This window comes from Aricia agestis, chromosome 12 (genome assembly GCF_905147365.1).
Source record: "Aricia agestis chromosome 12, ilAriAges1.1, whole genome shotgun sequence".
Lineage (NCBI taxonomy): Eukaryota > Metazoa > Arthropoda > Insecta > Lepidoptera > Lycaenidae > Aricia > Aricia agestis.
The window spans coordinates 3848955-3876396 of record NC_056417.1 but is presented as its reverse complement, the minus strand read 5'-3'; the positions used below and the strand labels follow the sequence as shown (position 1 = coordinate 3876396).

The 27442-nt window shown below is 35.5% G+C and overlaps 1 protein-coding gene across 5 annotated transcripts in view; it reads left to right on the top strand.

Annotated features, from left to right (window-relative positions):
- Positions 1-27442, top strand: part of LOC121732253 (caskin-2) — a 262402-nt gene that overhangs the window by 147666 nt on the left and 87294 nt on the right. For 2 of the 5 annotated variants that reach the window (XM_042122073.1, XM_042122071.1), the window contains exon 2: positions 6632-7167. The exons of 2 other annotated variants lie outside the window; for them this stretch is intronic. In XM_042122073.1, the coding sequence (XP_041978007.1) occupies positions 6645-7167 (523 nt within the window). In that variant the 5' untranslated portion in view covers positions 6632-6644. The remainder of the gene's footprint in view (positions 1-6631; positions 7168-27442) is intronic. One more of the 5 variants, XM_042122072.1, reaches the window with a different exon arrangement.

Below are 27442 nucleotides of genomic sequence, written 5' to 3'. Positions count from 1 at the left end.
GTACTTACTTACGTAGATTTTTGTTGTAGTTAATAGTTTTAATATTATACTCCCTGAGTATTCTAAAGTTTCTAATAAATTGAAAGAAAAAAAAACAGTAAGTCTGTAACAGTAAACGTTAAGAATAAGTACATATTAATATTTTTAACGTTTACTGTTACTGACTTACTGTTTTTTCTTCCTTCAATTTATTTTTATGCACTCACAATTAATATTTTTATACGCCTTTGAGATTTTGGATTAAAAATTTGAATGCTTACCTGCACATACAGCTTTCGATGTATTACCAGGTATGTCTAAATCAATTTCCTGTACATAATCGATGGTATGGTTTTTGCGATGTTTTTGCTCGATATACAATTAAGGCTAACGACCGGTCAATGTTTACAGCCTGTGTTAAACGCTTGGCTAACTTTCTAAAATTCGTCGTGGGATTGTCTAAATAACCTAGTGTATATTTTGACACACCCTGTGTCAAAATATACACTAGGTTATTGTCAATTTCTCATGATTAATTAAAATTTAAAGACGTAAGTGGATGAAGTGGCTAACATTAATTTATAACATAAGCGTATTTTTTTCTCCTGTTATTTGAACAAACCTTGTTACCTACTTCATCATCTAGCTAATATACATAAAACCCACATTTTTGATTAACCACATTAATCTTACCCACACTTCTAGCGAACATTTTCAAATTGTTATTGAAGGCAACTCCAAAGAGTTACCTTTCCAGACGAGTTTCAGTACACCACGTGCAGTCCTTAGTGGCTAACTTTGAATAAAGACACGATACAAGACACGATTAGTAGGCATCGACTAAACTTACACGTGGGAGAGCCATGCTTCGGCACGAATGGGCCGGCTCGACCGGAGAAATACCACGTTCTCACAGAAAATCGGCGTGAAACAGCGCTTGCGCTGTGTTTCGCCAAGTGAGTGAGTTTACCGGAGGCCCAATCCCCTACCCTATTCCCTTCCCTACCCTTCCCTATTCCCTTCCCTTCCCTACCCTGCCCTATTACCCTATTCCCTCTTAAAAGGCCGGCAACGCACCTGCAGCTCTTCTGATGCTGCGAGTGTCCATGGGCAACGGAAGTTGCTTTCCATCAAGTGACCCGTTTGCTCGTTTGCCCCCTTATTTCATAAAAAAAAAACTTTATGACTCTAGCTTTAAAACGCCATCAGCCAAATACTAAAATTAGTACCTATTAACAAGCTGTCATCAATCAATCAAAAAAATGATAAGAATACACTGGCGTATTTCAGTACTTGGCCGTATCTTAGAAAATTGAAAAAGGATCACGGATCCTTTTTCCTTTTCACCACTTAAGCATGTTCCTCGATGTTTAATCGCCGTTTTTAAAGCATTAAAGATACTTAACCTTATTTATAGAGTAATGAGATTACATCTGGTATGTAATGAGTTCTTATGGTAGTTAAGCCCATTACCCGACTACATTACAGCTGACAGATATAAAGACACGTCATTACAACGCACTATATGTTTAAGGATTAACAGGATAGTTTATACGATATTAAAACACTCTGTCATGCAATAATTATGCTGAGAAACAAAGAAAAGAAACTTGAGGAGTAAAATATTATTGTTAGTTTATTTAAGCTTATTAGAAAATTATTGTTGTTAGGAAAAGAGTTTTAAGTTCGCAGTCTGCCATTTCTTTGACTCTCAATATTTTAAAAATTAAAAACTCATTTCAGTCAAAACTCAAAATTAACTTTCATTATTTTTTTCCTTGAAACCGACTTAAACTGGTTGTCTGAGAAAAGTACCAAAAACTCTTCAAACGACTCTCGACAGTTCGATACCATCGGGTACCCTCGGATACGGTACAAAACACCCACGAGTGAGGTTCGCGACCTGCTTTCCTTTAACGATATCCCCAATGAAGCCCTTATTATTATTTATTTCAATTTCTCAATCTTCGCTGTCAGTCCACAATGTATTGTCCAAATTACTGTCGATATTTCGATCCTCTCGAAATTCGAACCCTAATGGATCGTACAGATCGTAAAAAGTTTCTTGAACTTGCCATCGATGATTTACGGTTGCGCTGATCTTGTAATTCTTTGCCCGCAATTTAGGTGCTTTCACTTGACTTCCCATACTTTTCCCCCCACAAATCATTTTGCTTTCATCGCTCATGTCTTATTTACAGACCGTTCATATTTTACCTTTGACAGGATCTTTATGGAGACGACATAAGGATCAGATTCGAAGAAACTCTGAAGTTGCAGCAGCACATGAAATTTCTAACTTGAGTGCCGGTATAATTGTGAAGGATGCTTGACAATTTGCTTTCTGTACGCAATTGGTATGCGAGTCAATTAAACACCCTAGTAGTTATTACCTATCTGTCTATTTGTTACTTTCTCTAGGGTCACCTATTGTTTGAGCCTATACAGTGTTATCCCAATGAGTTTCACCATTATTAATTACGAATCATGTTTCACCAGCTCTCGGAGTAATTACATGCTTCACTTGTCGACTTCCTGCTAAATTATTATTTGAGAAAACATGGCCGACGAAATCACATAAAAGACTTCGTAAGTACTGGACAATATTATTAGAATATTTATATTATTATCTTTAAGCTGATCAGCCCTAGAGTCTTCAGATTTCTCTTGTTTGGAGTCGACATTTTGAGGGCACAGTTCTAATGGTTTGACCCCTAACCTGTCTATATGTTTATGGAAATTTGGTCAGACGGTAGTAGCGAGATAGAGCTAACTGCCATATACAGACCACACACGCCTCACGATATTTATTTTGGTGGCTTTCGCTGGTTTTGCCAGGTATTAAATAACATTGGCACCTTTTATAGCCAAACTCATTTGTTTTGATATTGTTTTTTATTCGAAAACTGAGGCAATAGTGTTGTTAGCGGTATTATTTGTTCATCATAATCAGCAAGCCGCTAGCTCATTTCTAAACAAAGTTGGTGTTACCTTTAAAATCTTTTTTTATTTATTTATATTGTCTTGTGATAGTAGTAGTATTCTTATACTGATATGTGTGTGTTTGTGTGTGATTGTATGTCGTCCCACGTATGTCGGCCGTGACTTTCGAACCATATGTCATGGTGCGCGCCAAACGTGCTTGATTTATAACCTGATCCGAAGCTATCAATTATGGTCAGCGTATCAGCATTTTGCCGTGAAATCTAGAACATGCTATTAAACGTACCTTCTAATTTATGTCTTGTTTTTAACTGACTTCCAAAAAGAGAAGGCCATTCGTCATGTCCTTTTATTTAGTTGCGAATTTTCATTTCAACAATTTTTTTTAATTTTATTTACACCATTCTATTTTCGTTTTTAATTGCCTCTCATATAAACTAAAGAATTCCAAAACTACTTCCTCAAATGCGGATGCTCACTTTTTAGTATTTTTAAACTCCTCGAAAAACGCTTCACAGGTTTACTTATCTTTGATCTCAAGTTTATTTATCCATTTACGTTCGAAAAGCTTCGCCTTATAAGCTTTTGTTGAGCTTTTGTTAATCAAAGCTTCCTGTTAATTGAACGATGTTATGTCTGGCCGAACTCGAGTAGCTATTGCTTAACTCTAAAGTTCACTCATTCGAATTTAGTTTTGTTGACTTACATTGATACAGTAGGCGGTATTAGCTACTGGACTCACACTGGACTGGTCTGAACTTTTATTCAGTACTTACCAGCGACTCATCCCAGTATTACTGCCGTTTGTCATTGTACGGTAACGGATTAAGACTACTTGATACCCTAAGCAATCCATGCCTGTGCCCCCCCCCCCCCCCCTATCCGTATGTTAACTAGAATCGGTATTTATACTTTTACCACCTAAAAATATTAGTTTTTTTTTGGTGTGGTTTTTGGTGACGTGAGAGTGAGACGTGTTGCCCTAAGGACGGATGTTTTTTGTCCTTCTTCTGGTGCCCCCTCAGACGTGATGCCCTAGGCAATTGCTTAATTTGATTAAGGGTTAATCCGTCACTGTCATTGTATCAGTTTAAATCAATTTGAGTGCTCTCTTTGTTTATAGAAATGACATCATTGGAAATAATTCCATGGTGCTAATTCCATGTTTGCTTGACAAGTAACAACAACTGACAATGTATACTAACTACTTTTTTATTATTTTAGAAAAGGAATTAAAAACATTGATTATCATAGACCATAGTTAAATTTTAAGCTCACCTTTAAAAACTAGGTTACATCATTCGGTTATTGACCGCTTTTCGATTACTTAAACAGCTTATAATAAAAATGCCTGCGTCGTTTTTCGTGTTCGGTGCAAATAAAAATACGGCAATAATGTCATGTCGATGCCACATAACGTGTCATAATTTGTGTCATTACGTGTCATTGTGACGTGAGCTGACATAATTTGACGCTGGTAAAATATTGGCTAAACGGAGCATGCAGCGACACAATTTCGCTTTTTATTCGTAATTGTCTTGTAACATGGCGCTTATCTATCGTGGCACGGGTAAGGGTTATAATTAGTTTTGACATGACAAGTGCGATATAAATAATATATACATTTGAACGGTTCATTTACATATTTTTGATAATAGGTTATTAAAAGCTTTTATTTAACTTGCTTTTAAATTCTACATGTTGCCCGTAACTTTGTTGCGTTTTTGTTGCGCGGTGGAACCGGGTTAAAAAGTATACTACGCACTTTCTCTCTCTTAAATTAATCTTCAATCTTCATACCAAATTTTGTCAAACAGACAGACAGCTAAACGCACATTGAAAATAATTCTAACATGTAGTAATATGGATTGTCCAATCCCACTTCTGAACTTCATTTTCAGAAGTGGGATTTGGAATGCACTGTATCTTTAAAAAATATATCACGTGATTTTACTTTCGTGTTCTAAATTCAACTGAACCAATCGCGAATGATCCACAGAAGTATCAAAGAATTAGGAAGCCCTCTAATCCGTAAACAGGTTAATAGCCGAGCACTGGGCACCAAGCAGGAAGCGCTAATTCTGTAATCGTTGGGGAAACAACGATGTCCGCACTGAACGCTTCTGTTGAACTCCTACTGGTTTATATCTTGTAGTTTATACGCGGTAATCTTATTAAGGTTATGATATGGGTTTGTCAGTAGCGGCTGCAAGACATTTCGTATGTAGGGGATTTTGGCTGAGAAAAAACTAATAAGGCTTAATATTTTTGAAACGACATCATACATCGCTTAAACACTACTCAATTGCAATCTAATATATATCTATAATAACTTTCTGTTTAGCTCAAATGATAAAATAATGAAAATATTCGGCATATTTTCATTATTTTATCATTTGAGCTATTGTTTTTCTTGTCAAAGAAACATTTTCTCTACTAGAAAATTAATTAACAATAATTAAATATTTTTGTAATTAAAGATTTAAATTATTAACGATTGTTTGTTTTGCAATTATATTAATTGGAACCACCATTGAAAGTCCGAACAATAGTTGTCCATGAATTGAGTTTCTACAAGCAAATACATTAGTACGTATGTACAGACATACATAACCAGTATCAGCTGATCTCTATGGACAATAAATACAGGGTGTTTTAAGGTGCAAGTTGGAAGCCGGCTACATGAAGTTGCAGCAGGCGACGTGTCGCAGCGACACTACTGGTTTCTATGTATTACTATGAATAAGTGTCGCAAGCTTCGTTTCGCTAGCTGTGCAGAGTATTTCATAGAAATACATAGACGTCATGTCGCGACGACATGTCGTCTGCGGTTGCTTCATGTCGTCCGCTGCCAACCGGCACCTTTATTGTAAACTAGTGAAAACTCTACTAAAATTCCAACTTTGGGAAATATAGATTTTTATTTTTGTTTCCGACGATATAAACATTAGTAAATAAATTTTTACCTCTTCAAGTTTATGACATTGAAACTATTTTATTGAATATTTTTATACAGATAGTTTTAATCCTGAGAAAGTGCGTATAAAGGATAATTTTATTAATGAAAAAATAACAATCTTTTGGTGTAAAAATGAAACAATTGTACTGTACAGTAGTAAAGTTAAAAAAAAAATATGCTATTAAATTCTCTGAAAAGTCATGGCTAATGAATACGTTATTGGACACTAATATTTAGCTAATTGCGTTTTCAAACACCCCGTATATGAAGAGCTTAGTTAATATTGGCTAGGTACAGCGGCTTATACACTCAGTTGCCGCCCATTAGCCACTTCAGTTCATATCTCGAGTGGTGACCGCTATACAAATATAGTATATTTTACTGATACTCCCCGCAGTACCGACACAGATTATGTTTGCTGGTAAGTGGCGTTTAACGTTCCGACTAGGAAAAGACTTCTAAGTTTTGGACGTTCCGATGAGGAAAAGATGTTAAAACTGATAGGAAAATATGGGGAAACGAAAAACTTACGAAATGCTTCAGAAAAAGATGGTGCGGCTGTTTTAAAATTGTCAATAGTCTCACCATTAGACATAAATAAATATGTATTCAATTTAACTTACTCATAATAAAATAATTGAATTAAACTTCACCATTTCTGAACTAACCTAACAAACAATTGATTCGGACAAAATCGCAAGCCAAGATTCGGAAGATTCGCCACACAATAACTAAGGCGTTTCTTAACAGGTTGCTGACTAAAATGACTATAGACAGAGCAGGCAGACCGCCGGCCCCAAGGCGGTCCACTTACAGAAGCTACGACGAGCTGGGCGTGACAGAAAGAGACAGAGGAAGACCGCTCAGATGCCGCCACGGTGGCGTTGAGGACCTATCAGAACTAGACCACAGACCGTACAGAAGCTACGAGAACCCTGACCTAGACGACATAACGGTTATCAGCTCGGAAGAGATTGCCAGACCAAAAAGAATGACGATGGAGGGTCTAGCCAACGGATTTAGAAGAACCTTTTCCGTGCGCAATCGTAAGGAGCCAGAGAATATCCAGATGGAGTCCTTGAATCCTGGGGAGACGTTTGCAACGGTTCGCACTGCGCCGTTCCGCCGTAGATCGCTTTCGAGAGACCGAGGATCTTCGTTGTTGGGTCGCAGCTCATCGGAGGGAGATGTGAGGATGGCTCTGCCTCGACCACCGACGAATCCCACTCCACGGTTCAGCCGCTGTCTTCGCGCGTTGGGAGGTAGCTGGAAAAATCTTCTATTATGTGAGTGTCCGCGTCTTGCTTTGCTTGATTAACTGGTGTAGTTCTATTAACATTCCTATTAGGGGCAGTTTATTCTAGCAGAATCGAAAAGAAGGGTAGCGAAATTCCGAAAATTTTATTTACCAAATTCAGACATAAGTTCTCATTTATTCCTACTGACATAAAATGAGTTTGATTTTCTTCTTTCAGAAAAAATAAGAAGAACTTTACTATTTCATGTTTCCAGAATTTCGCTTCTTCGACTCTTCGTTAGTACGTAACCCTTATCCTTCAAATCCGGTTAACTCGTTATTGTATTAGTTAAACGTCTAGTTAACCATAATTACGGGTTGACGGTTACTAATGGTTTAGGGTAGCTTCGTTAAGCCGGACAATTAACTCAGGTTAAATGAATTATACGCTTTCTTTTATATGTTAATGAGTTTGTTTATCATTAATTGCTAGTTTGATCTCGTTTTAAGAGCCGTGGTGTCAGTGTTAATCTTGGTATTAATAGGCGAGAGTTGTCCAATAATATCCTCGTTTAATATTATTTATAGCTCCACTATGATAATACTTAATTGTTCAGGGATACGACTTTTTAAAGGGTTTATTATTATTAGACAGTTTTTTTTTCTTGCCTCTAAATTATTTTTCCTTTTTAAAATGGCTCCGGAGTGAATTGCTAATGTCAGAGTATTATGTTACCAACTAACCGTTTTAAACTATGTATAACATCTGTCATTTTTATGTTCTCCTTAATATTTCGTTTCAATTTTCAAAAGCACCTACGCCTGCAGCCTTCAGTGTTAGAGGTAAAAGAATAATATGTTCAGTGTTTTATGTGTTGTGTGGGTGAGCCTCAATGTAATATGTTGCTTAATTTCCATCAAATACAAGCGTGCGCGTGGGTCTGGTACAATCATTGTCAATAACATGTAAACAATGTAGTCCTACTTCCAAGATCAATAAATTGCCTCAATGATTACTTAAAATTTTGTTTTACACTTACTCTTCATAATGTCTGTAATAATATTAAAATAATTATTGTTCCCAAGCTGCCATATGAATAGATTCACAGTTCACTTTTGAAAGGAACGCATCAAAAATGGTGCTAAATGTCAAATTTCGAAAATGGAACGTTTATTTTTTTTAGCGTCGTAATAGCAACGAGTCAACAGCAGCCTGCATGTAGGTTTGCCATTGTTCTGCGCCCGGTGTGACGGAAAATTAAAAAGGCAATTCCCCAAATGAGGCGGGGTTAAGTGACACGAGATAAGCAAGGATGTTCTCACGTAATGAATTTTTGCACGTACACGACTTCTATCTTATCCTCATCCAGTATCTTTTGCGTAAATGTTTAATGCTAGAAAAGAAAGGAAAAGTTAAAGAGATAATGAAAGTTTCAGGTTACGTGATAAAGAATTTGTTTGTTTGTGTTTTAGACTGGAAATTCTTGATTTTTATAAATATTATAATATGCATAGCTTAAGCCCAATTTCACCAACGTCTGTTAGTGTTAACAGCTTGTTAAAATGTCATGTCTTCTCTTTCATTCATACGAACATCGAAAGAGGTAAAGTGATATTAATTCGATGGTTAACTTTAACAGTCGTTGGTGAAATTGGATCTTAAACTTAAATTAAGTTTAAAGCTAGCCTACTTTTGAAATACCGAAAAAGTGTGCTAAAAATCATTTATAATTTTATTAAAGTCCGCACTCCAAGAGATTTAATGATTACTAATCATAACATTCATTCAACGACGATTTTGACATAGACTCCATACATTTTCCGTCAAACTCTTCATTAAATTAAACTTAAGTAACCATTAAATGTGTCCGACTGCTGCCAGTAACAACCATTTTAAATAATTACATGAAAGCCAGTCCTTTTCAGATCAAAGTGCATAGAGTGAGAATCAATTTAAGAGTGCTTCACTTCCCCTACATCAAAAGATATTGTAGATCCATAATCCGGTGTCCAATAACTGGAAATATTATTAGCACTAATACGTGTCATTTGGAGGGGAGCGCAGTTTTTATATTATTGTTCCAAAGAATAAAGAAAAAAATTGTAGAGAACTTCTTTGGCGATAAAAAATGAGTTATGAACTTATGACATAAGGCCCAACGTGGATAGTCTTTTTTTAAATTCATGCTGACTTACTTATGGACTTCAAGATTAAAAAATTAGCCAAGTGCGAGTTGGACTCGCGCACGAAGGGTTCCGTACCACAATAGAGGAAAATAGGCTGAAAATTGTGTTTTTCCCTTAAATATTTAAATTTTTTTATTAATTATTAAAGTGAAAATTCTACTGAGTATTTCATGAATATTTCAAGTGCCTATGTGTTGCAGTTATTGATATCGAGCAAAAAATAGCAAAAAAAATCACGTTTGTTGTATGGGAGCCCTTAAATATTTAATTTGTTTTTAGTATTTGTTGTTATAGCGGCAACAGCTGATATACACAACATGTGACAGAATTCTAGCTATAGCGGTTCTTGAGTTACAGCCTGGAGACACACAGACAGACAGACGGACAGACATCGAAGTCTTAGTAATAGGGTCCTCATGTTTTTACCCTTTGGGTACGGAACCCTAAAAATGGATTTATTCGCCCTCGTTATTTTCCTGTCTTTATTTTTTTTATTAAGAGGTCAAAAAATTCTCCTTCATCTGCCGTAATGCTAATTTTGCTTATCCCGCTTTATATTTTAAAATTATCTCAATTTCTAACGTCTTTTGATAAACGGGATCTTACGGGATCATTTTTAACGAGCCCCCAAGTCCAACAGTTCTTTATTGATGTTTAAAATCTTGTTACTAAAATTAATGAAGTATTTTATACATTTTGTTCAGTTTTACGAGTACATGGACAATTTTATGTTGTACACATCCAAGTGAGAGGGTAGGGAGAGGAATAGGGGAGGGTAGGAAAGGAAATATGGGAGGGTAGGGAAGGGAAAAAGGTAGGGGATTGGGCCTCCGGTAAACTCACTCACTCGGCGAAACACAGCGCAAGCGCTGTGTCACGCCGGTTTTCTGTGACCCCGTGGTATTTCTCCGGTCGAGCCTGCCCATTCGTGCCGAAGCATGGCTCTCTCACGTCAGATTAAAGTTTAATAATTATTAAAGTCTCTGAGTGCGGCAGTAAGTAATGGTAGTAACTATCTGTTAAGGAGTGAGCACACTAAGACGGGCCGTGCCGGGGCTCAGCGTGCCGGGGCTCATCGCAAAAATCCGCCTCCATACAATTTGTATGAAAGCGGATGCGCGTATCGCACACTGTGTCGGGGCGCAGCGGATTTCCAACAAAAATACCTAAAATAACAGGCCATTTAGCCAAAACTTTTTCGTTATCGCTTCGTTATAGAATCGCCAACCGAAATGTATGAAATTGACATAAGCGTTCGCTAATATGACGTTGACGTATTGTGTATTGTGTCAATTCCATACATTTTGATGCGCGATTCTATAAAGAAGCGATATCGAAAAGATCTGCCCCCCCCCCCCTCCCGTGCAGAAACAATCTCGTTAGTAATGGGTGCCCTACAAAGGGAGAGTTATCTACCTCGCCCGCGTCGCCCGGAGTCCGGACAAATTGCCCACAGATAAGCTTTTCAATTTGCCAAATGAAAATATTCAACGTACGAAGTCGACCTATATACCCCCGTGATAAAGTAACGGAGGCTAGAAAAGTTTTAATCAAGAGTTTAAAAAGGTATGGCTGGGTCCATAGCTCCAGCATCGCGCAAGGGTTTAAGGGTCGGAAGGTGACAAAATTAACTTAATCAGTCAATCTAAGAAAGAGATGGAAAATGCTATTTTATTTGGTAGATTTTTCTTGATTTTATGCCTTCTTAAATCATAAAATTGCTCTCGAAAGCTCACAGTATTTATATTATAATAGGGCTAACCAACCGTTGTTTAATACAATATGATATTTTATTACTCGACTTGACGTAGAATTCTTATAAGCCAAGTTTCTCATATCTAATGTCAAGGATATTGTGCATGTGTTAGGAAAATTCCTACCAAATTGCGTTTTATATTACACATAATACAATAATGAAAGAGACAATATTATTATTATGATATTATTACTTAATACTTTATTATGTAATTTCTAGCTACATTCCTGATACATATTACTTCCTATTTTAATATTAAACAATACTATTGTTGCTACACATCTTCATTTTGCAGCTTCTAAGTTGGCACTTGGCGAATGATGCACCATTCAAACGTATATTATAGATATTATATAGATATACGTGGGAGAGCCATGCTTCGGCATGTATGGGCCGGCTCAACCGGAGAAATAGCACGCTCACAGAAAACCGGCGTGAAACAGCGCTTGCGCTGTGTTTCGCCGAGTGAGTGAGTTTACCGGAGGCCCAATCCCCTACCCTTCCCTATTCCCTTCCCTTCCCATCCCCTACCCTCCCCTATTAACCTATTCCCTTTTAAAAGGCCGGCAACGCACCTGCAGCTCTTCTCATGCTGCGAGTGTCCATGGGCGACGGAAGTTGCTTTCCATATTCAGGTGACCCGTTTGCTCGTTTGCCCCCTTATTTCATTAAAAAAAAAAAAATTGTGTATGTTTGCTCATGATCGATGACGATTGTGCATAACGTGCATGCTGTATTTAATTGCTATCATGTTGGCAATCATTGTTTTCCATCAAAGCAGATCATAGCCTTATAACCTTTGAAGTTCAATGATTGAAGACATACTGTAGAACGCAAACTAATTAATGTTAATTTTTAAAAATACGCTCTACAAAAAAAAAACAGCAGTTTTCCGTATTTTAGGTTACGACCTAAAATACGGAAAACTGCTGTTTTTTTTTCTTGAATTACCCCTTACTTCCCTCTCTTTCTTTCTCAGTTTTCGCTCTCATATAATTTTAACTTTATTTTCAAGTTTACCCTTTAAATATTATAAAATAAACTTTAAAAACAATGGCGGAAAATGGACTTTAATTAACGCAGTCTCCAGACGTTGGACGTATTATGTGGAATTAAGAGGGGGGAAGACGGTCTATTGTTGTACTAATTGTTATTGTGCGGAATTAATATGGCAAGGTAGGGGGTAGGGGGTTGACATTGCCCCAGGCTTCAGGTTTGACAGTATTTAATATACCCCAGGGGGTAATAGGAAATTGAATTAAACTTTTGTGTTTGTTGTATAATGGACACAGATACATAATATTTTAACGATTACTTAGGTATGTTTAATCATGCTTAAGTAATTAATAAAGTGTATGGACTTTATGTCAAAATGTCATGAGGGACTTAACAAGCATTCGTTAAAAAATGCGGGGGCTCGGGGGGCGCAGCCCGCCAAAACAAAAACAAACACAATCCAGAAAATCCAAAAGTAGGCTTAGGTTAGAGCTGTGACTTTGCTGCGGCAGCAGCCGGCGACCGTCACAAAACACGCCTCAGAATTCCGAAAATTTCAAAGGTGAGTAGCTCCAAAATTGGGGATTTTTTCAGTGTGGATTTTGTACGTGGGGGTGTTTACCCCTCCTCCCCACTCCCCCCTCACCCCCACTCCCCATCAATCTTGGGGTAGGTTTCCCAACCTTTACCAATGTTATTAAGGGGGCGACTTACCCTAAAGTGTCGATTTTATAATTCATTTTTATAATTGAAAATAAGCCCCGTATTGTTTCATTTTCTAAAATTAGATACTACATTATATTTCCGACAATTAGATCTGAGCAAAAACACGATACCTTAAAATTTTCTCGATAGAAAAAAATCACAAAGATGCATCTAATTTTCACGAATTTTTCATTTATTGCCATAACCGTGCATTGAACTAAGTTAATATTTTAACACATTGTATAAAATTCTATCATTGAGAGATCGACCTAGCGGATTTTTAAAATGTTGTATATTTATCGAGTTATTGAGAAAAAACTAATTTGGCGATGAATCCGCGTCGTTCTTTTTCACCTGGCATATGAAAGACGGGCGAGTGTGAAGAGAGAAGGACGATGTTTGATTTTTGAGGTTAGTCGCCCTCTTAAGTATTTATTATTATAAATTATGTCAAACACGCTCTGATTGGTCAAAGACAATTCAGATTTTACATATCAAACAAAGTTATTTGAAATTCTAAGTACAAGATGGGGTCAAATCTCAAATATATAAATGTATATTTTAATGCACTACCAATAAAAACAACGATTTACTTTTACAACTTAACACTTTACATGCAATAACCAATGAAATATGACGCTGGGCTTTTCTATTGTGCCCTCAGCAGTAAAACAACAAAGACTGTTCTTTTTTTCTTTTTTAAGCCGGTATAAATTTTATATTGATCTTTTTTGAGCCGGTAACCACCCAGTAGGCGGTATTATATTGCGTGAGGTCAGGGGTATGTCACATATTACATAAGTAAATGCTTTTTATAACAATGATAAAATGTATTCTTATTTCTGTGTTTTATATGAAATCCAAAAATGTTCTATAATGATAATATTATGTTGATTTTAATTGGATTTTTGAATGGAATGGAAATTTGGAAACTACATAATATTTCCCAGGCGCGGTCCAAATGGGGGGGGGGGGGGTCACAGAACAGAAATCATAAATAAAAGATAAGTGTAGACATAAGACTGTATAAGTGTTTAAGTGTTACATAAATTGTATTAAGAACATAAATCCCTCAACTTAAAATCAGGGACAAGAGCATTATAAAAAATTAAAAAAACACCGTTTGATGTGTAGGGGAAAGGGGGATAGGGGAGTATCAAATAAGGGTTCCTTGTTGACTACGGAACCCGAAAAATAATCATGCTATAATGTAACGTGATGTTATCAGCATGAAATGTATGAGCGCTGATGTCACTTTTAACATGACTTTACACAAAAAGTACAACGAATCTTGATTCTTGACAAGCGCCCTATTGGTTATTAATGTACCTACATGGGTATACCTTCCTAAAAATATACAATCCATTCCTGTTGAGCCCAATACCAGAGCCCATACATTTTTGCCCATCATCATTTTAGCTAGAAATGATGATGGGCAAAAATGTATGGGCAAAAATGTAGGGACCATCACTGCATTCGACCTTAGACAGCTGTCAACCCAGAACCGTCCCAAGGCGCAGATAAAAAAAATGTATTCCTAGACTTGGTTTCAGTAAAATCGGCTTAGCGGTTTGGGCGTGAAGAGGTAACAGAATTTTTTTGAGTATCGGTAAATGACATCACATACATTTTTACCGCGATCAACGAATATTGGCGCAACGGACCTAACGTCACCTAGTATTAAACTGAGAGCAAACACTAGAACATTTCCAATTTACCTAGTATCACTTGTAAGTGGTAACTAAACGGAATTCTACGTATATTCGGGAATTTCTGGAACATTCGGGAATTTCATTTGGTTCCCGTGCGGTTTTATAAAGTGCTTACAGTAAACTTAGGAGTTAGTGTTAGGAACTCGGATGATATTCTGGTGTTAGACAGCTAGGTATTGTTAGTTACTAATTAACTAAAGTTTAGATTTAAGACTGAAGTTTTGAGGAAGCCTAGAAGCTAGATTGACAAGTTATGCTGTTTTTACTTTTTAGTATTTGTCTCTTTCATGTGACTTTTTCAGTTTATTTGATTTTTATTACTTATTTAGCCAAAATTAGCGGCTTATGTAGATAAAAGATAACGCCCGTAACTCTAAAGTCGAAAATTCGAGCAGGAACCGTACATTTTTTCCGGGACAAAAAGTATATAGGCAATCCTATTTCCTTTGCCAAGACTCAAAGTATGTCCATACCTTCCAGCCAAATCAATTCAGCGGTTTGGGCGTGAAGTGGTGACAGACAGACACACTTTCGCGTTTATAATATTACTTAGTATGGATTCTCATAATACATAGTCGAAAGTCCTTGTAAATATTTTAATCGAACTAGCTTTCCTTTCCTGTATTTCATTGACCATAACTGGCTTTTGCTTTCAAATGACAAAACTCTTGTCATGCAATTGTACTGGCTATTGTCTCTGATGGTTATCACAGCCTAAACCATATATTACACACACGATTATAGACTCTAACTCCGCGTATTAAAGGCTGAAATTTAAAAAAAGCTCATGGGTATCACTGCCTAAAGTACCATATATTAAACTAACAATTATAGACTCTTATTCCTGGTATTAAAGTTTAAAGTAGTCTGATTCGACGTCATAATAACCCCATAGTGCCTGCGCTCGTATAATTTTCGCCTAATTGACACTTATGAGACTGAGAAAGTCCAGCGGTATGTAACCAGCTTTATTTGTCAAATTATGTAACTTTATCACCGATAATCCCGATTTGAAAAGGTTAAACGGGCGATGCTTCTTTTTATTCGTCTTTTATGGATTTGGCCATTCTTGATGTTTGGTAATCGAAATTTACATCTTTTTGTGTTATCGACATTATTATTATTAGGAGAGTTAAAAATATACGTAGTCTACAGTTTAGAAGGAAACAAAAAATGCGACAGTAACTTTTTAATTAAGTAAATAATAAAAAAACAAACAAATATCAATCCTCTATAATTTTATGCTTTCAAATGTTTATTCATACAATCTCTCAATAATACACAAAACGTCTGATTTTTATTCGCTCTCTAACGACAGTGGAAAAAGATGTCAATTTTAATAAACGTTGAAAAGGCATTGTCCGAAAATCCCCCCTTTTTTACTTACAATATCCTCCCTGTCCCTAATGTATTCACAATATTATGGAATATTCGTGTTATTTTGCCCAGCAAAAACGTTATTGTATGAAAAATGCTATTGGAAGATACAAAAATCCAAAAAACAAAAAGTAATTTTTTCAACATTCATAGACTTTATACGTATTTGAAAAATTGTATGTAAAAAATGCTACTAGCAGAAAAAAAACCTTATTTTAAGGCGTTCATAAAGATTTTTTTATTCGTAACAAATTGAAGATAAAAGACAACAAGTACCTCGCAAAAGGTCAAGTAAATATTTAAAAGTCGGTTTCGTCTCAACATAAAAAAGGTTTACGAGACGGATGTTGTTAATTAACGCGAAGCGTGCGATACTTTGTTCTGGATGTTTGTCTGTTTGTCGCTGTTTTATTATGTACTAGTTATAGTACCTAGATGACGCCCGCAACTCCGTTGCGCCAAAACTTGTTTATCGCCCGGGAACCGTACAGTTTACCGTGATAAAAAGTATCCTATGTAGGAACATAGGCGAAATAATGTGAAAGTGTGTATGTCACGCCCAAACCGCTGAAACGATTTTGCTAAAATTTGGTATGGAGCTATAATGGAACAGGGAGGAATAATCAGCCAAATACGAGTCCAACTCGCGCATGTAGGGTTCCGTACTATTATAGAGCAAAATTAGGACAAAATTTGTGTTTTTGTATGGGATCTAATTTTTTATTTTATTTATTTATTAACTATTAACTATTAATTAACTATTATTATTGAATATTAAAGTACGTCATATAATTTTATTTAAGGACTTTGAGAAAAAATTCAAGTACCTACCTGTTGTCATTATTGATATAGAGCATAAAAGGCAAAAAAAATCATGTTTCTTGTATGAGAGCCCCACTTCAACATTAATTTTATTTTGTTTTTAGTAGGCATTTGTTGTTATAGCGGCAACAGATATACACAATCTGTGAAAATTTCAGAATTCTAGCTATAGCGGTTCTTGAGTTACACGACAGGACAGACGGATAGACAACGAAGTCTTCGTAATAGGGTCCCGTTTTTACCCTTTGGGTACGGAACCTTAAAAATGTACGATTCCTGTACGAATTTACGCTTAGAAGAAGTCACGCTCCTCTAGTGTGCGAACAAAGTAGAATTTACACCTAGCAACAGCAAATAGCAATTCTAAATAAGGGTGTTTTGTTCATTGCGATTTGATTAAGAAAAAAATCCAAATTCATAGGTCTCAAAACGTATAGGCGTGTCAGATTCTTGGCCCTTATTGAAAGGTACTGGGAACTTTATACCCTTTGTGTCTACCCTTCGGTCTGCGAATGTGCCCTTAGAGAATCGCCAAAATATTCGCCACTGAAAATTTGATTTTATCTCCAGTGGTATAAAAGCTTTTTTCGAGTGTGTCCAATATTTTTTATTAAATTTACTACGTGCGAAACTTTTTTTAATTATTCAAAATTGATGACATATTTATGATGCTCGTTCGGTTCATATTTTTTTACTTGATATAGAATAAATAAATAAGCTTTGCTCTGATTATTATATACTATTGTATATTTGACCGAACTTTGCTCGGTATTCGATAAAACACGAATAAAATGACATTTTCTAAAAATGATTCCTAGCTAGATCGATTTATCGCCCCCGAAACCCCCTATATAATAAATTTCTAAGCCTAAATATTTTAGTAAGCCAGTATCGTTTATTTTTGCTTCAAAGATTTCGAATTTAAAAAAAAATGTTGATCTCCAAAATGGCGGCAGCGTTTTGGCGGGAATCTCCTATTCCGCGACACGTGCAGTTACAATGGATTAATCTATTCTCTGTGGAGTATAGAATTATTGATCCACGTGACCCTCACAAAACACTACAAAGAGATGCTATTATTCTCGAAACACCGCGGCAAATCTAAGAGATTTGTTTTTTACTCTCTAGTTAGCTGAATAGAGCTTCCTAGTTTCTTTATTCTTTAATTCTTAGCTTAGGTTCTTAGAAAATTTGTTGATAGAGCAGCAGCTGCTTATGTTTTTCATGTGGCCTCGTTAACCTTTGTTGGAGAAACAGAGGCAACCTAAAAAAAATAACAACTGGCTTCGAGTTCGGTGACAACCATTGCTTTATGGCCGGTTGTCATTCCAATCCAGTGATCCAATCAAGCGTTGGATTGCAACTGGAATAATGTAAACGGGCACTGGAAAGTGGAATGCACAGGAATGAACTGAATTAAAAAAAAACACTCTAGGTCCTAGAGTATTGTAAACGGGCACACAATTTAATGTCCTAGAGTCTGCCCTACAGGGCATTCCTGTGCCCGTTTACATTGCTCCAGTAGTTTCGGTAACTGGAGTGGCATAAATACTCTATTACACTTTTTTGCTTACTTTTTTGTGTATTTTGACCTTACTTATATCTTGTAATCCAATTAGAAACAACAATAAGGTGTATATGACAGCGGTTTCGTCAGGCGTTCCGACTGGCTGCAGGGTCGCCTAACGGTTACATCATTTAATTGGCTGTGTGCCGAAATAGGGACACCTATTTCGGCAAGTTAAAGGACAGATAGACTCTTCGGATTTCTAGAAATTGCCGATCAAAATTAATGGAATTGACATAAGACGAGTCGAACGTCAACGTCATATTAACGAGCGCTTATGTTCGTTTCATACATTTCGATCGGCGATTCTATAAAGAAGCGAAAACGAAAAATTCTTGGCTAAATAGCCTGGTTATGACCGTCGAGAAATATTTAAATGTTTCATGTTGCATTGCTGTGTTTTTGTAATGTAACTTAATGAATTTTGTAGTTCTTGCATTTTGCAATATTAATGTTATGATTTTTGTTTCAGGTAAGTTAAAATACTCAGCTGAGAACACCTATGAGTAAGAAAAAGAGTTTTCAATGTTGCAAGTTGCAACTTTATTTTTTAAACAGCATGTTACGAAATCTACAAACTATTAATAACAATTTAAAAGCTTGACAACGACGCGTTTTGTTAAATGCCATAGTTCATTTTTAAGTTAACTTAAATCGCAAATATTATTAAATGCTAGTTGTCAAAGTACCCTTTTACATTTTACAAGAATCGATTTCAAAACAATTTTAAAATTAGAACCATCGAAGCAGACAAAACAGTCAATTAAGAACTGTGACGTCACCTATTTTGCGGTGGGGAATTGAGGGGACACGTTGAAAGCATCCCCCTCATCAAATAATACGTATTGGGGACATCTGTGACTGCATTTTAGTTAAGTATCAATACAGCTGATATTGTTGCGAATTGCAGATGTTTTGCAATTGCAGCTGTATTTTGCAAAAAAGTGGGTTGGTTCTGGTTTTGAATCGTAAAAAATATTTCTAGTCCTGTACCTCAATTTCGCTATTTTCATTCGCCTTATAGTTTTAACGCAATCTCGGTAAATTAAAACTACAAAAAATGTTAAAACAATGTCTTGTCAAGCGCGTTCTCGTCGATGAAGTCAAAAAGTTCAAAACTAGAAAATGTTGTCTTTTGACGTTTGTTTAACACATTAGAATTTAGATGATTAGAATATTGCAAAATTGATGTTTCCTGGCATTCGGACCGAATTGAAGCTGCATCAATGTTAGATTTAGTTTAATTTCGACTCTACACTTTATTATTAATTAGACAAATATGAAATAAAGGAGGTTGGTCAAAATGTATGCAATCTAGTTTCCACTACGGTCTACGAGCAAGTCATATGTTATGTTAAAACTAGAATGATATTATATAGCCAATCACACAAAACATGGAACCGAATCGGAACTCGGACTTTCGCTTGTACGCCTATGTTCTCTTGTTTCATGGCCTGGTCAACTTTCCAACGTGGGACATATAAACGGCTGATAAATTGATAGTGGCTATCTGAGGTTTATTATTTTATAATTATTTATGAGGTGGCTGGTTAGAGCCGGGGTTCACAGGCAAGATTCTACTAAAACGAACAAAGGGTTTCACTTTCGAGACACACTTTCGCATATAATATATAATAATAATAATATATTAGTATGGTTTCTCCTGCGGTCTACTTTTCGCCGTCTTTCGAATTTTAGATCAGGTCACTTTTTTAAGTTTTTATCTATCTAAATGTACGCAATTTTGTTTTTACTTTTAAAGTTAGATATCTGTAGCACAATATGAATAAACTTAATAATTTAAGCATGTCTGCTTTTACAACTTTTAATCGCTGTAATGACATGTAATAGAATATCAAACTTTCTTACAAGCTATTTAAACATGTATCTGAGCTAAAAGCGGCAAGTTAAAAGCAATTAAAAATGTCCTATAAAAGATTACTTCCGTTAAAACCTGGTTAAAGACAAGTACGGTTATCTTCATATGACGGGTCTTATCTTACTAGGATGGGGAAATTTTATCACACTTTCTCATAATGGACACCTTGTAAACCTTTTGTTGAGAATGTAACAGTTCATTAACATCGTCCTTTATCTATCCCTTTATGTGATATCGCGATCGTGATAACTAGATACTTAGTCAAGACTCAAGAGGTATTCGATAAATTATTATTTTGAAAGGGAACATAGAAAAAAATTATGTAACTTGTCGTATTATAAGGTATTGCAAGCGCAAGCACCATATCACTATTAGTGACGCTTACTTGATTTTTTTTAAGTTTTTAAAACAGTGCGTTTGAATTTTGAATTACTATAGAACACTTACTATTTTCTAGAATCTAGTCCTACAGACTTAACCACACTCATAATAATTATTTTTATCCCTTTTATCATTTTTCAGCGTAAAATACCCGTCCATAATTAAGCCAGATGGGTTTGAAATTCAAAGATTAAAATGACTTAGCGTTTGTTTTGTTCGATGAATATTAATTAAATTTCCCGATGAGTTACTGGTCGCTCGTAATTCTATTTTCAAACATCATTGTTTTCGTATTTAGTGTTACAGACGATGAATTTTCGGGGATTTTGGATTTGTTTTTGACGGCTTTATTACCTCGATTTAAATTTAGGGTTAAATAATATTTTTCTATTGGTTACATTGACGTAACTATACTAATTATAAAGAACAAGATTTGTTTGTCTGTACAAGCAAATCTTGTTCTTAGAGACATAGATTAGACCTTGAAACCTTGCATACTTTTTTTATGCCGGAAAATGTACGATTACCGTGTGATACTATTTATACACGGGCAGAGCTACACGTCACCTCTACTGGTATTCGTCATGTTAGTTCAGTATGAAGAAGGTACCAAGATTCTGTTCCACATTAGAATTTAATAAAAACATGACAGAGCACACGAAAAGCATCTAAGACATTCCGAAGCGGAAAATAGCGAATTACGTAAAAACATGGCTGAACTAATCCGGTTTATGAAACGGGACAAAAAGTAAAAAGATTAACCTAATTTTTTTATTTCGCTCAGCTGCGTCGCGTTTACTTTTATTTAACTTTATTTAAAATAAACACGAAAACGGGGACGTGGCTAAAATTTTGAACACCCCAAAGTGGTGACAATAAAATCAAAATGGCGGCACAAATGAAGTAATGGGATCTCTTGGGAGTAAATGAATTTAATGATTTTCACGCTTAGTGAGTTTTTTGAAGAGTTTTTAATAAAAGACAATAATTTAACATAATATTATGTATGTATTACGTTAAGTATTGTCTGAACATAGTGTTGAAAAAAATATATCTTTATACATATTACTTAATGTAAATTTTTTGCGTGCCAACTGTTCTTTTTAATAAGGGTTAAAAGAATACATTTTCATGATATTCTACGTTTGTTGAATAATCGTTTGTAGAATAATCGTGGGTATTTCCGTTCTTTTATAATACACCAAATAATACTTAAACAAATATAGATCAACTAGCTGTCCCGATGAACTTCGTGTCACTTTAAAACCTTCCCTGGACTTCTACGAATATTTTAAGACTAAAATCAGCCCAATCCGTTCAGCCGTTTTCGAGTTTTAGCGCGACTAACACATTTTAAGATCCATTTTTATATATAAGATAATATAAAATGGAAAACTGGATACCACAGACAATAAAATTCGCAAATATAATATATTGTTTAATATAAATGTTTAAATTCGCGTAGGTCTTCTGTTGCAATGTAATGGATATCATCAGAGCTGGTCCCATTATGTAACACGTAAAATGCCCCAGTGTCGGGTTACCCAATACAACAATACGCGAAAAGATGGAAGCACAGATATAAGAAACCGGTAGAGGCGGTACACAGAATAGGATTAAATTCAAACTTTCGCGATGTAATGGCTCTTTGCGATTGAATTATATTTACTTAATTTCGTTGATAAATTCGTTGCCTACAATCGGTTTTTTGGAAGGTTGCCGTACATTTTCAGGCAATAAAATTAGAATGTTCTTTTACGGGATAAATCATACTACAATCCACATACCAAAATATGTTTTAATTTAATTTTTTGTTTGGTTACTTTAAGCGTAAAGATACAACAGGCAAACAAAAGAAATACCTTCTTTAAAATATATATTTTAAATATTATCTAGGATCTTGAAAGTTTTCAATAAAATGTTCTAGATAACTTCTAGTGTAATCCTATCTGTTACTTCCTAAGTTCGTCGTTTAGACCCTATAAAATACGCCTACTTGAAATTGCGCTTTCATTGAATACATTTTTTACGATTCGCCTCGTTTAGCCCTTGTACTGTTGAAATGTGAACGATTTATTTTATTGACATCGTCATGAGCAAGGACACACGTAAATTATATTCTTATTTGGCGTATACTTAAAGTGTGAATTAAATTTAGCATACATTTTAAGAGCAAAAGGACTGGCAGTATGACGTTCTCAGATAGAAAATAATATGAATGCCTTTGTCGCTCATAAGTGAAACCACCTTTTTAATCACACGCTAACACACACATGTGCATGAAACTACGCTAATCCGCGCTACCGCCATGCATTAAGCGTAGTTTCCATCACAAATGACTGATAGTTTTAAACAGACATTCAACAATTAACTAGAGTTCAACTGTGTTAACAAAATCGAAAATAACTCTTTCATAGAGGAAGTATATAAATAGATGATGGATGGCGGCTGCTCAATCTTTCATACACCAATAACAATAAATAGATCAATTATGTTTTCGTCTCGTTAAGTAGATTTTTAATTTTAACTTTCTTAAAATTCTTCGTGCTTTTAATGAAATGATGTACGCTATCTGTTATATAGTATGATCATTGTATTTTGATGTTACACGTTGAAGTAGTGTAAGAATCATAAAAATGTCATTAAAAATGTCACTTAAATAAAAATGCAGGGTCTCCTCGGCATAATATAACCTCAGTCAGAGTAGACAGAATGATAGAGTATGCCGACTTAGAACTGATGTTGAAATTTTAAATTTGACGTATTATGACGAAAATCGTCGCTAGGGTTGTTAACTTGTTATCTACGAATTTAAAACTATGACATATTCGCTGGACGTGTTCCTCTTTGGTCGTATTGTTGTTTGTGTTTTGGCACATGCGATTAAAATTGTCAGAATCCAATTTTGAAATCTTTATTTTAAATATTTAAAAATAAATTATATCAGCCAGCGCGAGGCACATTCCGTTCATAGTCCTAGTGAAACCCGACGAATTTGACAGATATCGAAACACGTCTCTTTGCAGTCGAACTACTGGTAGTTATGTCTATTGTGCCTCAGTCTAATTGTCTCCCACGAAACCCCTTGCAAACTAATTTAATTTTTTTCGCAATAGTAATTTCTGAACAAAACGTGATTTTTTTTTCATAATCATCGTCTGAAAGGTTAGAAAAATCGTTTAAAACTAAGAACGAAACATCGTTTAATTTTGACTTCCACGTGCACAGTGTGGATCGTTGTACAAAAATGTACAAAAGATCATAATTATGATACCTAACGAAAAAGCGTGTGAAGAATTTGAACACGGATATGCATTTCGTGTCGTCGATTAGATACGAGCTATCATATATTGGAAATAATTTGTAATTGCCGCGAAAATGGCGGAGAACAAGATCAAGAGTAAAGGTCGAATATGATGATGGATACGAGACAGTTCTCAAGTGCGGGATTGATATTTTTTATGGGTCTAGGCCACTTTATTTCCGCCGCCCCCCTACGACGCTGCCGCCCCTAGGCCGCGTCCAACACGGCCTATTTATAAATTCAGATTCTAAGTCTGCAGTTCTCTCAGTCAGGACTCAGGAGTTCTTATGAGAAATCTACGATTAGAAGGAACATTATGCCACGAGTAGGAATTGCAGTCCGGATATTTGAATATCCGAAAAAAAACTATTACTCTTTTATCTTTTTATATTTCCCACGTCCTACAGAAGTGCGACTCGAGAATTTCATTCATGTTCCAGCTGTGAGTACTTCACACATAGTAAAATGCCCAATATCCTTTGTACTTGTACTTGTACTAAACTCCTGATTCGAATTACTCAAAAGAAATTATGATGACTGCTTTGTTTTAATACCATAACTTCATTTAGGTAGGAAAAAAAGTGGATGATCTTAAAGAAATTCTACTAAATTAGAATTTTAATAATGGACTAGCATAAAACAGGTTTTTAATTAAAGAAAATATTAAACTGCATACAAGGCGAAAATAATACTGAGTCAATATACAAAAGGCTTAAAATATTATGAATTGACTATTTCGATAGTTAATTAAAATAATTATGAAACTTGATACTACAACAACTAAAAATGTTAGCTGTCCTTGTTAACACTATGGGTGGTCGGTTTCGCCATGTCAAAATATGAATATCTAGTAAAAATAATATTATGTATTAATAATAATAATAATAACAGCTCCCACACTGGTTTCGGTGACGATGGCCGGTTTTATTGAAACCAGGCCAGCTACGCAGGAGTAATTTTATATTGCCCAAGTGTGTGCGCAGTACACAAGAGCACTCTCTATTCCTTTACTCTCATAACCCAGTGGGACGGAAGTCCGACACGACCGGCGAGAGATCAAGCGCAGGACCGACCGATCATCTTACTTGTCAGACAATCAGTTGATCAGCCTGCATTGTCCTAACCAAACTTGGAAATAACATGTTTCCAACGCGGGAATCGAACCCACGACCTCCGAGTCAAGAGCAGCGCTCTATTATACCAATTACCACTAGACCACGGAGGCGTTATGTATTAGTTACTATACTAAATGGCGCCCGCAACATCGCTGCGCCCAAAATTCGTGTATTGCGCGGGAACCGTACATTTTTCCGAGATGAAAAGCATACCGGAAAAATGTCTCCATAAAAACAGGAACTCAAAGTATCTCAGTATCAGTTCAGTGGTTTGGGCATGAAGAGGTAACAGACGGACACACTTTCGCATTTATAAAATTAGAAAAAAATATATTTTACTAAGAATGAAATTAAAAATCAACTTTAACCTAGACAACATACACATTACACGTATTTAAACTCAAAAACTAAATATCATTAATTTTATCTAGTAGGTTAATTTTGACAGGGGTATAATAGCTTCCTCTAATGAGCGCTTCCCAACAGGTGATCAGCCAAGGTCGTTAGTGTCTAACAATCAAAATAATGGTTCAGTAACTTTATTAGCAAAAAAAAACACTTGTGTGCGTGAAAGTACGATTTTTATTTCTATTTGCCATAATACGAGACTACTGATTTATGTCTACTTTTAAAAGATTACCCATAATTTTCTATGTTATAGACTTATTACACTAAACTATAATTTTGCTGTGATCAAATCCTGTAAAATATACATTTAAAAGAAGAAACATTAAGGACAATGTAATTAAGAAATTATATTATGATACTCTTGGCACCAGTAACAAGGGGTATTCGCGTGAAAAAGTGCTTAAGCAAAAAAAAAATTACTGGATAATTTATTTCCAGCGTTGTCAATCATATGGCGCCTTGTGAACATCGGAACACTGTCATCCTATTAAACTTACATTCCGCGCTAAATTGAATCGTAAACGCAGGGAATAATGTTTAAAATCCCATGAAATACGATTCAGAAACTGAAGATGTTTCTGAATATTTGCTACGCGAATATAAACTTTCATCTGATGCTCATAAGATTGAATTTCCTTCGAAAGTGAAAGTCGGAGTAGTCTAGGAGGCATTAATTGCTATTTTTTATCGGCATTCTATTACAAATATAGAACTAACGCGTTTTTAGTGGCCGCTGGCCAGTGTTTCTGAGTTTTAATGTGAAAACTTGTTGTTGGACTTAACGGAAGATGATAGATGACTTGAATAATAGAGATTCGTAATGACCTAGCCTAGATTAACTTTCGTTTATAATAAAAAATGTATTACGTTTATGTATTTAGTTATTATCTTCAGATAACAAAAAAAGACAAACAAGATTATTTTTTTTAGATTTTTAAGAAAATACTAGCTGTTGCCCGCAACTTCGTCCGCGTGAGTGTATGTTATCTATTAAAATCGAGATTGAGAAAATTGAACAGCCATCTACGACTATTTTATTTGGATCTATATTACACACGAAATTTTTAATTTACATCAAAGACCCAGGAAACTTGAACCTCAGATACTTATCGTTTTGAAAAATCCTTTCTTCGAAGACCGCTTGGCGTGGACAGGGGATGGGGCCACAGGACAGGGGGAAGAAACATGTGACGGAGATAGAGGATAGACCATAGAAGACGGTATTTAATGTAGGCATCTATCCCTCTTTAACCTACCTCTTATTCTCAGATTCATAATCTACAATTAAATCACAATTTCGAGGAGTTTCATCAATTCCATTACTTATCAAGTCACCGTTTTTAGGGTTCCGTACCCAAACGGTAAAAACGACCGGGACCCTATTAGTCCTATTACTAAGACTTCGTTGTCTGTCCGTCTGTCTGTCTCCAGGCTGAATCTCAGGAACCGTTATAGCTAGAGTTCTGATTTTTTTACAGATTATGTATCTCTGTTGCCGCTATAACAAAAAATACTGAAAACAAAATAAAATCAATATTTAAGGGTGACCCCCATACAACAGACATGATTTTTTGGCCTTTTTGCTCGATATCAATAATGACAACAGGCAGGCAGTTGAAAATTTTACAGAATCCTTAATTATATGTATACTTTAATAAATAATTATAAAATTAGAATATAATTAAAATTTAAGGGCTCCCATACAAAAACACAACTTTGGGCCTATTTTTTCTCTATAACGGTACGGAACCCTTCGTGCGCGAGTCCAACTCGCACTTGGCCGATTTTATTGTAAACATGGTATCAAATTCGGGCAATCTATACAACAACAAAAGAATTTAAAAAATCTGACCACAAACAGCAAAGTAAACATTAACTCCTCCTTTTTTGAAATTCGGTTAAAAAAGTATCTAAGATGTTGACCAGAGATGTAAGGTATCATCATGCCAAATTTCATTGAAATCGGTCCAGCGGATTCAGAAATTAGCCTGTACAAACAGACAAACAGACAAACCGACAAACAGACAGAGACACAAAAATTTCAAAAACAGTTAAAATGTGTTCTATTACTCTTCTAACATGCCCCTGACTCGTTTTTTCAAGTTTATTTTCAAT